Here is a 13,387-nt window from a genome sequence, read left to right as displayed (position 1 = left end):
CCGTGGGTATCAACCTCCCCTGCTTGTGAGGAGCTACCACCCTCAAGCAGCATTGATGGGGCTGCTGAGCAGCAGGGAAGGGACAGCTCCTCCCAGCACCCTGCAATGCTTGTGCTGGGATGCCCAGGCGCAGGGTGATGGGCTGACCCATGGACCAGTTGAGGCCAGCTGCACCTGCCCATCTCCCCTTCTGCGGGTGCAGGGGGTGCTGGACGGGAGGGGTGGGAGCAGGAATCCAGTGCGGGTACCCTTCCCCCTCGGCACCTGGCACCATCCATCTCCCGCTCCATCCGGCAGCCGGACATCCGTTCAGCCAGGCCAGGCGGGGAGGCGGCCAGGACCTGGCACAGAGCAAGGGCACCGTGGGCATGGGGGACCTGCCGGGGTGGCTGGCTCTGCTCGGGGCACTGGTGCTGTCGGGTGAGCAGGGCCTGGGGTCTTGGACATGGGGTTGCCATATTTAGGGGGTTCTGGGCCCCCGCGGTGGGGTCGGGTCAGGGTGGGGAGGTGCTGGTGGCAGGATCTGGGCAAGAGTGCCCCCAGGGCTGCACTTTGGGTATTGCTTGGCAGAGTCCCACCACTTGAGCATCCCCTGCGCTTCTGTCCTGGCTGGACCACCAGGAGCTGCATCCCTGTGCTGTGCCTGCGCTATGTGTGTGTGCCTGTACAGTGTCACTGTGTCTGTGTGCCCCTGTATGTGCCTCTCTGTGTGCACAGTGAAACTGCATCTATGACCACGTCTGTGCACAGAATGCATCCATGTCCGTCTGCCCATATGTGCCTCTGTGTGTGCATCCACTTACATGTACAGTGTCCCTGTGTCTGTACCCAAGTGTCTCATGCCTGTGTCCCTTTGTGTCCATGCCCACATCCTTGTTCCATGCCCATGTGCCCCCACATGCCTGTCATGCCTGAATGTCCCATGTCCATGCCTCTGTGCAGCATAAATGTGCAGTATCCTGGCCTGTTTCTGTCCTCTCCATCCTTAATCCATCCTGCCCTCACTGAGCACCCCTGCGGCGTGATATTTGCCCCAGTAACCCCCCAGACTCCCCAGTTTGCCTGACTCTACACCCCCAGGTGGGTTCTGTGTGAACCAGGAGGAGCGGCTCATCCACCACCTCTTTGAGGAGAAGGGCTACGACAAGGAGATGCGCCCCGCCACCTCCAATGACCAGGTTGTGGACGTCTACCTGGCTCTCACCCTCTCCAACCTCATCTCACTGGTGAGTCCCAGCAGACAATACCCACCATGGAGTACCCCAGCCATGCCTTACCTCCAGGGCTGGCTAGGCTCGGGGACCCATGAGGCTGCTGCCCCAAACATTGGCTGCTTGGGGTGGTGGGTCCTGGGCTGGGAGGTTGCAGCTGCTGGGTTTGGCTCTGGCATCTCACTGCCCCACACTGTCATTGCAGAAAGAGGTGGATGAGACGCTCACCACCAATGTATGGCTCGAGCACGTGAGTAGGGGCAGGTATCATGGCACCAGTCATGTCCTGACACGAGCAATGGGGTGGCCCAGTGTGGCAACACAGTGACCTGGGGATCCTTCCCCTCCAGGGCTGGACTGACTACCGCCTGCAGTGGAACAAGTCCGAGTATGGGGACATCGAGGTGCTCCGCCTGCCACCGGACATGCTGTGGCTGCCTGAGATAGTCCTGGAGAACAAGTGAGCTGTGCCTCAGTTTCTCCTCCCAACCCCTCCGAGCTGTGCCTGGTGCATGGCCAGGTCTCGCCCTGCCCCTTGCTGGCCCTGCTATCACCTCATCTCTCTCCTGGCATAGCAATGACGGGCTCTTTGAGGTCGCTTACTACTGCAATGTTCTCATCTACAACACGGGCTATGTCTACTGGCTGCCTCCTGCCATCTTCCGCAGCGCCTGTCCCATCAACGTCGACTTCTTCCCCTTCGACTGGCAGAACTGCACCCTCAAATTCAGGTGCCAGAGGGCTGGCTGGGACAGGGGCAGGCACCAGGGTGGACACCCCGGCTCCCTGCAGTGCCTGCTGCTGCCAGCACCTTCCCTTGCTGTTGGGGTGCAGCCAGGTGGGGGTTTGCAGATGACTCGGTGGCCTAAGTCCATCATGATGGACATCAGGGTGGGTGAGTGGTGGGTACCAAGCGGCAGATGCAGCCCCTCACTGCCTGTCCCCTCCCTGTCCATGGGTCAGCTCACTGGCATACAGTGCCCTGGAGATCAGCATGCACTTGAAAGAGGACAGTGACCCAGAGACGGGCAAGTATTACCCAGTGGAGTGGATCATCATTGACCCTGAAGGCTTCACAGGTAATGCTTGTGTTCTCTGACTTGTCCTGTGGGAGCAGGACAACCTCTACAGGGCTCAGGGGTGCCCTGGCTCGGGGTACCCTGCCACGGACACACTGGATTACCTGAGGCTTTGGAACCCTGGCACCCATCCAGCAGGCTTGGAGCTACCCAGACCCAGGATGGGGAGACTGCTGCTGGTGGGGCTGGTGAGGATGGGCATAGCAGGGGTTCCCCATGCCATGTTCATCCTATCTGTCCTGGCAGAGAATGGGGAATGGGAAATAATCCACCGCCCAGCCCGCAAGAACATCCACCCCGAAATGCCCCCTGAGAGCAGCGGGCACCAGGACATCACCTTCTACCTCATTATCAAGCGCAAGCCACTCTTCTATATCATCAACATCGTCACGCCCTGCATCCTCATTGCCTTTATGGCCATCCTTGTCTTCTACCTACCCGCTGACAGTAAGTGAGCCCCACAGCACCCATGGGGCACCTCCATGTGCCTCACTTGCATCAGGTCCTGGAACATATGGACACCCCAGTGCTCAGAATGGGAACACCCTGCTACTGGAACACCCCTATGTAGGACACCATCATCCCAGTCAGGCACCCTGGCAGGGGCACACTTGAGCACAGGATACCCCATATCTGCGATACCCCCATAATAGAAAACACTCTATGGGGCACTGCAGGGTGGGACAATGGGCAGTCCTCGCACTGGGAGTGCTGGGACAGGGACCTTGGGCAGGGTTTGCCCTCAACTCACCTGCTGTCCAGGTGGTGAGAAGATGACCCTGGTGATCTCGGTGCTCCTGGCCCAGTCTGTCTTCCTCCTGCTCATCTCCCAGCGCCTGCCTGAGACCTCCCATGCCATCCCACTCATCGGCAAGTGAGTCCTGGGCGCCGCTAGGTGCAGTGGGCACGTCACGGGGTCTCCACAGTGCCAGAGGGCAACTCTGCCCATGCCCAGCCTCTGTGGCAATGCCAGCTCCAGGTCTGTGTCCCACGCAGGTATCTGCTTTTTATCATGCTTCTGGTGACAGCCGTGGTGGTGATCTGTGTTGTGGTCCTCAACTTCCATTTCCGCACCCCCAGCACCCACATCATGTCCAACTGGGTCAGAGAGGTGAGTGTGGTGCTGGGCTGGGGTGAGTAAGCTGGTGGGTACAGGGGTGGAGGACAGCATTGGGGTGTCCCGTCTGTACCACTCCAAGGGCTTTTACACCCAGGTTGGGAGCAGAAGGCGGGAACAAGGTGATGTTGCACTGGGGAGGTGGCCAAGAGTCTCGACAGCCCCTTCTGTGCCCCCAGGTCTTTCTGGAGAGCCTGCCCCGGCTGCTGGGCATGTCACAGCCGGCCGAGAGCCCAGCAGGCGCCCCATGCATCCGGCGCTTCAGCTCGGCCGGCTACATCGCCAAGGCAGAGGAGTACTTCAGTGTGAAGTCCCGCAGCGAGCTCATGTTTGAGAAGCAGTCGGAGCGGCACGGGCTGGCCAGCCGTGTCACCCCTGCCCGTGAGCTGCTGGGGAAGGGTGGCAGAGCGGGGACCTCCGGAGGTGGCCTCCCTTCAGACCCCGTCTCACTGCCCCTCTTGCTCCCAGGGTTGCAACCACTGGGCATGGGCACAGGCGAAGAGCAGCTCTATGAGCACATCAAACCTGTTGTTGATAATGCCAACTTCATTGTCAAGCACATGCGGGAGAAAAACAGCTACAACGAGGTGGGGGCCATGAGCACGAGGAAGGCAGACGGAGCTCCCTGTGCCCACTGTGCCCCCAGTGCTCACCTCCTGGCTCCCTCCCCAGGAGAAGGACAACTGGAACCAGGTGGCCCGGACCCTGGATCGCCTCTGCCTCTTCCTCATCACCCCTATGCTAGTGGTGGGCACGCTCTGGATCTTCCTCATGGGAATCTACAACCACCCGCCGCCACTGCCCTTTGCAGGAGACCCTTATGACTACCAGGAGGAGAACAAGCGCTTCACCTAGGGGAGTGGGGGTGCCAAGTGCCAGCCTCCCATCACCTGCCTTGGCTTAGGAAAATAAAGTTGGTACTTCTCACTGCAGGCACTGAGCCGGTGCCTCCCCACGGGTACAGTGCCCAACCTGAGCACTGTGTGTGTGTCAGGGAGATGACGCCCACCCAGGGAATGGGTGCGAATGGGTGCTCTGGTCCTCAGCTGTGGCTGGAAGGGGCGTTTCCCAGAGGGATGGGGTGGTACCAAGCCTTGCTACCCCTGTTGAGCTGGGCACTTGGGACAGGATGGGCTGGTAAAGGAGATGGACCCCCCAGCACTGCACCATCCACTGCAGTGGGCACAGATGCCACAATACCCACATCACCCCCTGTCCCCATGATGCTGCACAAGTGTTCCCCCCCGCACACCCCATCCCGCAGCACCCAGATGGAGGCCAAGAGGGTGTCTCCTTCCCCAGCTCAGCAGCAGGATGCCAGAGCTCTGGTTTCACGGGGCACAGCTGACATCCCCATACCGACAGTGGCTCGGGACAGCTGTCACATCCTCTCTGCTCAGCCAGGAATCTTCTACCACTCCCAATACCCCTACATAGGGTCTGGCAGGATTTGGACTTGGATCACTCCCCAGGCTGACATGGTGGGACTTGCCTGCTCCTTCTCCACCCCAGGAGCAGCCACCACCATGGGAGAGGACAGGGCACTTCTTGGGGTGCTTGCAGGAGGGCATCCCTTTTCCATAACCCACGGACACTTGGATTTCTGTGCAGGGAGATGCATCCCTCCGTGCAGGACATGGTGAAACTGAGCCACGCAGACAATTTTGCCCCCAGACGCAATTCCAATCCCTCTTGGATTCAGGCTTCCCGGCAAACTGTCATCAACCCTGTCGGTGGGGGGGCCTGGGCATTCCCTCGTCCCTCCCCACCCCAGTGGCTCTTGGGAACAGCTGACGGTGGCAGGGGACAGCTGTCCTGTGCACTGGGCGCCAGGCCCAGAGCATCGCTGTGCAGGCACCGAGTGCAGCCCCTGCACCCCACGGCACCGCCATGCACTGCCACAGCCTCCTCCTCACCCTCTGTGCCCTGGCAGGTAAGGGGTTCCCTCTGGGGGGGTACCTGCTCACCCTGCACCTTTGCCCTTTGGGGGTTTGTCACCCATGGGTGTACAGCACCGTGCACCGTCCTGCCAAGCTGTCCCCATGCTGGAAGCTCACTGTCCCCATGTCCTGCCCTGGAGGAGTCCCTGGGGTGAGCGGGGTGGGGGATGTAGAGGGGATGCACGCCCTCCGCTTTCACGCTGGACACTGACACATCATCAGGCATGCACAGCCACAGTAATACACTCGTGGCCGTCCCCTCCACACACACACCCTCCTGCCCCCCCACCAGCAGCATGTCCCAGGGGCATGAGTGGCCCTGCCATTGTCACCCCGGGGTGCCCCCATGGCATGTTCCCTCCCCAGGTGTGAGCTGCAGGAACCAGGAGGAGAAGCTGCTCCAGGACCTCATGACCAACTACAACCGGCACCTACGCCCGGCCCTGCACAGGGACCAGATCATTGATGTCACCCTAAAGCTTACCCTCACCAACCTCATCTCACTGGTGGGAAACTCCCCTCCTCAGTCCCAAGACAGGATAGGATTTGCCCCACAAAGCAACTGCAAACAAGGGGCAGTGGGCAGAGCAGGGCACTAAAGTCACCTCCTCTCTTTCTTCCCTGCCAGAATGAACGGGAGGAGACCCTCACCACTAATGTCTGGATCGAGATGGTGAGCCCCCTCACCTCCAGGAGGGACGCCCCGAGGTCACATTTGCTTCTCAGGGTGGTAACCCACAGAGGGCTGCCACTGCAGTCTGTACCCTCTTTTGTGGGTGGCCCCAGCTGAGCCCATTTTGGGCAGCATAGGACAGGCAGCTCACAAGCTCCCCCCCTTGGGGGATCACCATGACCCCTCCCTCTTTGCTCCCCTTTCCCCAGCAATGGTCCGATTATCGCCTGCGGTGGGACCCTGAGGAATATGACAACATCCAGCTGCTGCGAGTGCCCTCCACCATGGTCTGGCTGCCTGACATTGTCCTGGAGAACAAGTAGGTGATGGGGCAATGGGGATATATCCCAGCACAGGGGGTGGCAGCTGCTCCCTGGGCACAGTGTGGGGCTGAGCCTACCCTTTTCACACCAGCATCGACGGGACGTTTGAGATCACCCTCTACACCAATGTGCTGGTGTCCCCTGATGGCAGCATCTACTGGCTGCCCCCCGCCATATACCGCAGCTCCTGCTCCATCCACGTTACCTATTTCCCCTTCGACTGGCAGAACTGCACCATGGTCTTCCAGTGAGCACAGGCTGGGCATGTGGGGGCACCATGGCAGGTCCTCCTGGGATACAACGTATTAGCATGGCATGTCCTTCTTTGCCCTGAGGCAACACACCCCTGAGCAGACAAGTGCCACCTACCTGTCCCCTGGCACCCCATTGGTGGCAGGAGGCACCTTGGCCAAGCCAAGCACCCCAGAGCAGAGCTGGAGGTGGCCAGCATGACCCAGTGCCACGCTGGTGCTGTTTGCACACCCAGCTCATTGCATACCAACCTGTGCCACCCCCTTGTGCCTTCCCAGGTCCCAGACGTACAGTGCCAACGAAATCAATCTCCTGCTGACAGTAGAGGAAGGCCAAACTGTGGAGTGGATCTCAATCGACCCTGAGGCTTTCACAGGTAACACCACAGCCACGCCTGTGGCATAAGAGCATCCTCCAATTGCGGGCACCATCAGGCTTGGTGCTGTGCCAGTGGCTGCCAAAAGCAGGGCTATGGGGGCTATTAGCAGATCCTGCCATTACATGGGCACTGAAGTTATTAGTGGGAGCAGGAGTGTGGGAGAGATTTGTTTTTCTAACCCCCCCGCTCGGGGCTCTCATTGCCTGGCAGCCGCTCCTGGAGAGCACCACTCCTGGGAGCTTGATTGATGCCGGGAACGTAGCTGTCACGGCCAAACGATGACGTTTTCCATCACATTCTAATTGCATATTGAAGGAACAAAATGCTTTTTGGGCAGCGAGATTTACTTTTTCATTACCGGCCCGAGCTGCGATCTTGACTGGGGAAAAACGCTATCGCTCCTGCAGACAGCAGGGGAAAACAGCGCACTGTCATCCAGCATCACGTTCTGCTTCCCCCTGAGGCACCCTGGGGGCAGGAAGATGAGGGGACCACCACCCTACATGTAACATCCTGGGGTGTTCAAATGCCCCGCATGTGCCTGGCTCCCCCCTCCAACAGCTTTTTGGGGCATTTTGCCCAGGTGCCCTGGCACGCTCCATAGGTCTCATCTCCCTTCCCAGCAATTCTAGCACCTTTCCCTGCCTGTGCCCAGCCTGGGTGCCCTTTGGGGCCCATGCTAATCACCAGCCCTCCCCTTCCTCGCCTTCCCCACACTGGGGGCCTGGCAGACCCAGTGCCCCCAGTGGGGTGATGGCACTCATGTGGCACTTGGCAGAGAATGGCGAATGGGCCATCAAGCACCGCCCCGCTCGGAAGATCATCAATTCGGAGCAATTCACCCCCGATGACACCCAGTACCAGCAGGTCATCTTCTACCTCATCATCCAGCGCAAGCCGCTCTTCTACATCATCAACATCATCGTGCCCTGTGTCCTCATCTCTGCCATGGCTGTGCTGGTCTATTTCCTGCCAGCTAAAGGTATGCACTGGTGCCATGCCACCACTGGGGGCACAGGGATGTGCAAGGGGAGCAGTGACAGGCAAGGAAGGGCTCACTGACCTCTCTCTGCTAGGGGACCATCACTGCCATCTTTCCGGCACTCCTGTGATATTTGGGGTGGGGAGAGTGTCTTTCCAGATACCCCACAGTTAAAGCCTCATGGCAAGACTTGTCCAGTCCAACTTTGGGGTGAGGGCTTTTTGCCAAAGGGGGCCAATGGCCACAACACTGCCTCCTGCCAATCTCTGCCTTCCCTCCTCCTTGGCAGCGGGTGGGCAGAAATGCACTGTCTCCATCAATGTTCTCCTGGCCCAGACTGTCTTCCTCTTCCTCATTGCCCAGAAGGTGCCTGAGACCTCCCAGGCTGTGCCTCTCATTGGGAAGTAAGTGATGCACAGGGATGGGGGTGCCAGCTCTATTGTCACACTCTGACCCAGCTGCCCCACATAAGGCCCTGTGCCTCCTCCCCAGGTATCTGACCTTCCTCATGGTGGTGACGGTGGTGATTGTGGTGAATGCTGTTATCGTCCTCAACGTCTCACTGAGAACACCCAACACTCACTCCATGTCCCAGAGAGTGCGCCAGGTACCTGCCATCATTCCCTTATCCCTTACACATGGGGAACTGGGTGGGTATTTGGGCACCGAGGTCACGTCCCTTGCAGAGCAGGGTGGCAGGCATGCCTTCATCTAAGTGCAAGTCCTAGCACAAAAAGGGACCCTCACAGATGTCCTCAAGGGACCACACTGTGCCACCAAACCACTTCAAGCCACTCTGAACACTGGGAGCAGCAGGTGCCAAAGTACCCAGCATCCTATTGGCACAAGGGTATTGATGGGATGCTCCAGGTGATGCAAGGGGACCAGATCGCACCCATGGCATGCCCCAGGGTGGTGTGAGGGAGTCAGATTCCCCATGGGTGATGCTGCTTCCAGGTGTGCCTGCACCTCCTGCCCCGCTACCTGGGAATGCACATGCCAGAGGAGACACCTGGACCCCCACGAGCTGCCCGGAGGCGCAGTTCCCTGGGGCTCATTGTGAAAGCTGATGAGTACATGCTCTGGAAAGCCCGAACAGAGCTGCTCTTCGAGAAGCAGAAGGAGAGGGATGGGCTGATGAAAACTGTGCTGGAGAAGATTGGTGAGTGCCCCTGGGGGAGCTGGCATCTCCTCGTGGTTCTGGGTGATGTGCCAGGCAGCCGGGCACTCACTGGTGCCCGCTGTGCTGGCTCTGTTGCCTGTAGAACGTGGCCTGGAGAGTGGCAGTGCCCAGGACTTCAGCCAGAGCCTGGAGGAGGCAGGACCTGACATCCGTGCCTGCGTGGATGCCTGCAACCACATTGCCAATGCCACACGGGAGCAGAACGACTTCAATAGCGTGAGTCAGGGCCAGCAAGGAGAGGTACCTGCATGGGGGGGCAGAGAGGCAGCCCTCATCCCCTTCTCATGTCACCGGCAGGAGAGCGAAGAGTGGATCCTGGTGGGACGCGTGATTGACCGTGTCTGCTTCTTCATCATGGCCTCCCTCTTCGTGTGCGGCACCGTCGGTATCTTCCTCATGGCTCACTTCAACCAGGCACCTGCCCTGCCCTTCCCTGGGGACCCCAAGCAGTACCTGCCACAGTGACGTGCCAGCCCTCCTGCTGAAGGCACCGCTGGAGCCAGGGACTGGCCATACGCAAACCAGCCTGCCTGGCCGAGATCCCTGTGGGCACAGAAGCTCCTGCTACCAAGCACAACACTGGAGAAGGACTTGGGGGTGGCAGGGCTCTGCCACCCACAACAATGGTGGTGATGGGGAAGAGGGGAAACACAAGGTGGCTATACTGTGCTGCAAGTGGAAGTAAAGCCTGTGGCAGTGTTGCAAGCCTATGCGGCATCATTGCTGCATCCCCACCGATGTGGTTACCCTTCTCAGATAGGCTGGATATGCCACCTGTACAGGCTGGCCACAGACCTCTAAGCCACACAGTCCAAGTCCCAGCACCTCATAAGTGTGCTGAGAGACAAGACAAAGGAACTGGAGCAGAGTCAGGCATCTGATGGCACATGTACCAGCTCCGGCAGCAAAAGCTGTATTACCCCACTGCAAATTCACAGCTTCAAGCCCATGGAAAATGGGGCCCCTGGCATCCCTTGCCATGCCAATGGTGCCAACGGGGCAGGAATCATGGATACAGCACCCCATCCTGGGGCAGCTGATTCCTTCCTCCACTTATGCCCTGGCCACTGCTCTTGGTGGCAGCTGAATTGCTGTCCCTGCTCCCTAGCAAGCAGCTTGGGGTGGGAAGACCTTCGGCCACCAGGCACCCAAACCCCCTCGCAGGCAGGTGCCCATCAGCACCTACTCTGTGCGCATCATTACAGGACTCCCTCCCCTGCCTCCATGGGATCATCTCTGTCAAGCACAGCCCCTTCCCCCCATCCCAGCAAAGCTACATCCCCCCCACCATGTCCCTCACTGACCTCTGGGGGCTCTGTGGCTTTGTGGGTGGTGGGTGAGATACAGGAGGTCTCTGGTGGGTGAGATACAGGAGGCCAGCCTGGGAATGTCGGCAGGGAGCATCTGCTCCTCTGTTGTCCAGCTAATGGCATCTGCTCCTGGTTCCAGGACGCTCTGTCTCCATCAACCTCACTGTGCCAGCACTGTCTGCCTCTGCTGGTGGAAGAAAACCATCTGGTTACTGCCTGGAACTGGCTCATGGTGCTGCCTGCCAGAGGTGAGGGCACTGTGGACACAGATGGAGGAGGGAGGCAAACACTCAGCAGCTGAGACATCACATCTCTTGGACACCTGCAGCCTAGTCAAGGCCCAGAACCACCCTCTGGCTGAGCCAGCCTACTCATGCTCTCTGTAAGGTGACTTTTTCCTGCCCCATGCCTGAACACCGTGGATAAATTGATCCATGCTGGCACCTTGAAGCAGGCAGGGATGGTGCCCACCAGCACAGACAGAGGTGCCCAGAGGAACTCATCAAGCACCCAGCACCCTGGTTTGAGCCTGCCTCCTGTTCCCCTGCCTGGATCACTGCCAATGGGGGCAGCCCTGTGGCCATGATCTGTGCCAGGGGAGCAGGACCACAGCCTTCTTGCTGGTGAGGGACAGCACTGCACAGCACTCAGGTCCCCACACAGCCACCCCACGGTGATTTCCCTTCCACAGCACCACAGGTGCTGAAGGAACAGGATGCTTTGGCCAAGCATCCCAAGCCCTGAGAGCCAGGAGCCATATGCCACCCAAACTGCAGCACCAGGCATGTCCCCAGCTCCTGGCTCTTGCTCCCCAAGATGCAGAACTGATGAGCTCTGGTCTGTCTTTGCCTGGCCTCTTCCCATTGATTTCTGGTTCCCTGCTGCCAATCTCCAGGGCAAGTGAGGTCTGAACAGGGCCAGGTACTGTCACTTCTCCTCACTTCCCAGATGTGCTACTTCTTCCAGGTGAGTTCTGTTCCTGGCATGGCCATACAGCACAATTGGAAAGGGACAAGCTCTTCCAGCTTGCCAAGAGCATGCAGCCAGGACCACATTCTCCAGCATCCCAAGCAGTTATTTTAACCTGCCCTCCAGAGGTCCCCATCATTTATCACCACACCAGAAACAAGGACAAAACCAAAAGCAGTAGCTGGGATGTCACAGGTCTCGGGCAGCAGATGTGTCTTGCAGGATCTAGTCGGAGAGCACCTTGCATGACACCCTATCCAGAGCTACCAGAGTGCTATGTGAGGAGCGCAGCGAGAGGGAAAAAGCCCCCTCAGCCAAGGCATCATCTCTCACTTGACCAGATGTAGCCAAAGACATCCAGAGCCCAGGAGTGCACAGCCCAGCATCCCCTGGGCAAAGAAGAGCCCTGGGCAAGACTCCAGGGCTCAAAGGTGTTCAAAGTCCTCCTGGCTTTCCCAAAGGCAGGAATCTGAGGCAGTTTAAGGGACAAAGCCTTTGGGATGAGGAAAGCAAAACAAAGGTCATGACTAGCAACAGATTTGGGGTTCCCACAGTTCCAGGCTTGCTTCCTGAATGAACTGGATCTGAAACCTTTTTTCTAGAGCATGGCAGAGGCTCCTTCCCCTCCCAAACAACCCCATGGCTCTCTTCTCACTGCTCTTACTAGCAGGACAGAGTAGACCACAGCCAAAAACCCTGCTCAAAAACCAGTCTGGCTCTAATCCCTCTCCAAGACAGAGGAGGCAACAAGCCTGGTACTTGGCACCAATCAAACACTGCTTTTCTTCTGATCTCAGGGTAAGTTGACAAACTCCACTTCCCATTCAGCTCACTCCATTCAAGGCTGAGGAAGAGGAACCTGTACTGAGTTCCTCCAAATGCTAACCGCAGTGGCAGCGGGAGGAGAGGCATAGCTTCCCAGAGAAAGGCTCTTCCACAGCTCACTCGCAAAGCATATTTAAGGGCAAACACAGCAGGACTGCAGCATTTTCAGATTTAATAGCAAGCCTGCACTCATCAGCACCAGCTTAGACGCGGGGCATCAAAGGCAAGAAGTAGGTGAGTACATGAAATAGCAGAGGTGGACGTGAAGCACAGCTGGGCACAACAACAGGACTGAAGCCCTAAGTGATATTGTCTGCAAAACGCTAAATGCGCTTTGAATAAAAGGAGCCTGCAGCTAGTATTCCAGGCTTGCCTTGCAAGGCTATTTTTGCTTAGATTGCCAAAATGTAATTACAGCTAAATCCCCCCTAACAAATACTGGAGAGCAGCAGGGGAGAGTTGTATTTAAAAGGAATCTCAAGTAGCAGCCATAGTAATACCTGACTGTAGCAGGGAAAACAAACTGCCTGGAAAAGAGCATTTGGTTGAGAGCTGGTGACAAGCAAGTGGCAAGAGCACGAACAGGACTGTGAGATCTCGAGAAACACAGACAGAAATGACACCAGAGTCCAGGAACTGCCCTGCCCCCTGCCTAGCCAGGTGCCAGCAGGTACAAACTGTCTGTGGGGTTAGCAGCCATTGCTATCAGTGCTCTGCATGTCCCTAGAGGCAGCCCAGGGCTGACACCCGCAATGCAGAAAACAAACGCTTCAGAAGACTAAACATTTAAACTTTTCTCTGTGAGCCCTGTCTGCTTTCAGTCTGGACTTCAACAGTGACATGAGGAATTTGCAATTGCAGTCATGAGGCTGAAGGTCTCCTGGTCCCCAAGGCTGGTAATTGTACCAGACATGGGCCACTAGTTCTACGGTCACAACCACGTTGGCCCAAGCAGCCTCTTCTCCTGGGGGACGCAGAGCATGTAGGGCAGGAAACGTGCTCCATCTCTGGCCACAGCCTCTCCTCCTGGGCCCAGTGCAAAGGCTCAATTAAAAATAAAAGGCAAGTGTGCAATTCCCCAAGGAAAAGGGGAAAAGACTGGAGCTGTTAATGAGTACAATTAGCATTGTAGTGAAGCAGAATC

General features: G+C 58.0%; 2 protein-coding genes across 7 annotated transcripts; both read left to right on the top strand.

Annotated features, from left to right (window-relative positions):
* Positions 1 to 234: 234 nt before the first annotated feature.
* On the top strand, positions 235 to 4,549 carry CHRND (cholinergic receptor nicotinic delta subunit). 2 transcript variants are annotated; one of them, XM_061348650.1, is made up of 12 exons: positions 235 to 420; positions 1,081 to 1,226; positions 1,417 to 1,461; positions 1,562 to 1,671; positions 1,787 to 1,942; positions 2,175 to 2,290; positions 2,537 to 2,737; positions 3,053 to 3,164; positions 3,287 to 3,401; positions 3,587 to 3,788; positions 3,876 to 3,994; positions 4,080 to 4,549. In XM_061348650.1, exons 1-12 carry the CDS (start codon positions 369 to 371, stop codon positions 4,260 to 4,262), a joined length of 1,557 nt encoding a protein of 518 aa, XP_061204634.1. In that variant the 5' UTR covers positions 235 to 368; the 3' UTR covers positions 4,263 to 4,549. The 2 variants fall into 2 exon arrangements, with proteins under 2 accessions (XP_061204634.1, XP_061204635.1); XM_061348651.1 differs by lacking the exon at positions 235 to 420 and having other exon boundaries at positions 1,160 to 1,226; positions 1,417 to 1,475.
* Positions 4,550 to 5,010: 461 nt separating this feature from the next.
* On the top strand, positions 5,011 to 9,605 carry CHRNG (cholinergic receptor nicotinic gamma subunit). Of its 5 annotated transcripts, XM_061348737.1 has the most exons (12): positions 5,183 to 5,340; positions 5,714 to 5,853; positions 5,976 to 6,020; positions 6,230 to 6,339; positions 6,435 to 6,590; positions 6,874 to 6,971; positions 7,753 to 7,956; positions 8,246 to 8,360; positions 8,449 to 8,563; positions 8,914 to 9,118; positions 9,222 to 9,355; positions 9,437 to 9,605. In XM_061348737.1, the coding sequence occupies exons 1-12, from the start codon at positions 5,298 to 5,300 to the stop codon at positions 9,602 to 9,604; spliced, it is 1,533 nt and encodes a 510-aa protein (XP_061204721.1). In that variant the 5' UTR covers positions 5,183 to 5,297; the 3' UTR covers position 9,605. The 5 variants fall into 5 exon arrangements, with proteins under 5 accessions (XP_061204720.1, XP_061204723.1, XP_061204721.1 ...); XM_061348738.1 differs by lacking the exon at positions 5,976 to 6,020; XM_061348740.1 differs by lacking the exon at positions 6,435 to 6,590.
* The last annotated feature ends 3,782 nt before the right edge of the window (positions 9,606 to 13,387 follow it).

This window comes from Neopsephotus bourkii, unplaced genomic scaffold, assembly GCF_033783945.1.
Source record: "Neopsephotus bourkii isolate Nb327-2 ecotype Australia unplaced genomic scaffold, CSIRO-AGI_Nbou_v1 NB_369, whole genome shotgun sequence".
Lineage (NCBI taxonomy): Eukaryota > Metazoa > Chordata > Aves > Psittaciformes > Psittacidae > Neopsephotus > Neopsephotus bourkii.
This window is presented reverse-complemented; position numbering and strand designations above follow the sequence as displayed.

What these genes read in the sequence shown, in the direction of transcription:
- CHRND (XM_061348650.1), top strand. Translation starts at nt 369, where the DNA reads ATGGGGGACCTGCCGGGGTGGCTGGCTCTGCTCGGGGCACTGGTGCTG. An exon ending in TCTCCAACCTCATCTCACTG is followed by an intron (nt 1,227 to 1,416) that starts GTGAGTCCCAGC and finishes CTGTCATTGCAG; the next exon opens with AAAGAGGTGGATGAGACGCT. An exon ending in TGTCCAACTGGGTCAGAGAG is followed by an intron (nt 3,402 to 3,586) that starts GTGAGTGTGGTG and finishes CTGTGCCCCCAG; the next exon opens with GTCTTTCTGGAGAGCCTGCC.
- CHRNG (XM_061348736.1), top strand. Translation starts at nt 5,023, where the DNA reads ATGCATCCCTCCGTGCAGGACATGGTGAAACTGAGCCACGCAGACAAT. An exon ending in GACATTGTCCTGGAGAACAA is followed by an intron (nt 6,340 to 6,434) that starts GTAGGTGATGGG and finishes TTTTCACACCAG; the next exon opens with CATCGACGGGACGTTTGAGA. An exon ending in AACTGCACCATGGTCTTCCA is followed by an intron (nt 6,591 to 6,873) that starts GTGAGCACAGGC and finishes GTGCCTTCCCAG; the next exon opens with GTCCCAGACGTACAGTGCCA.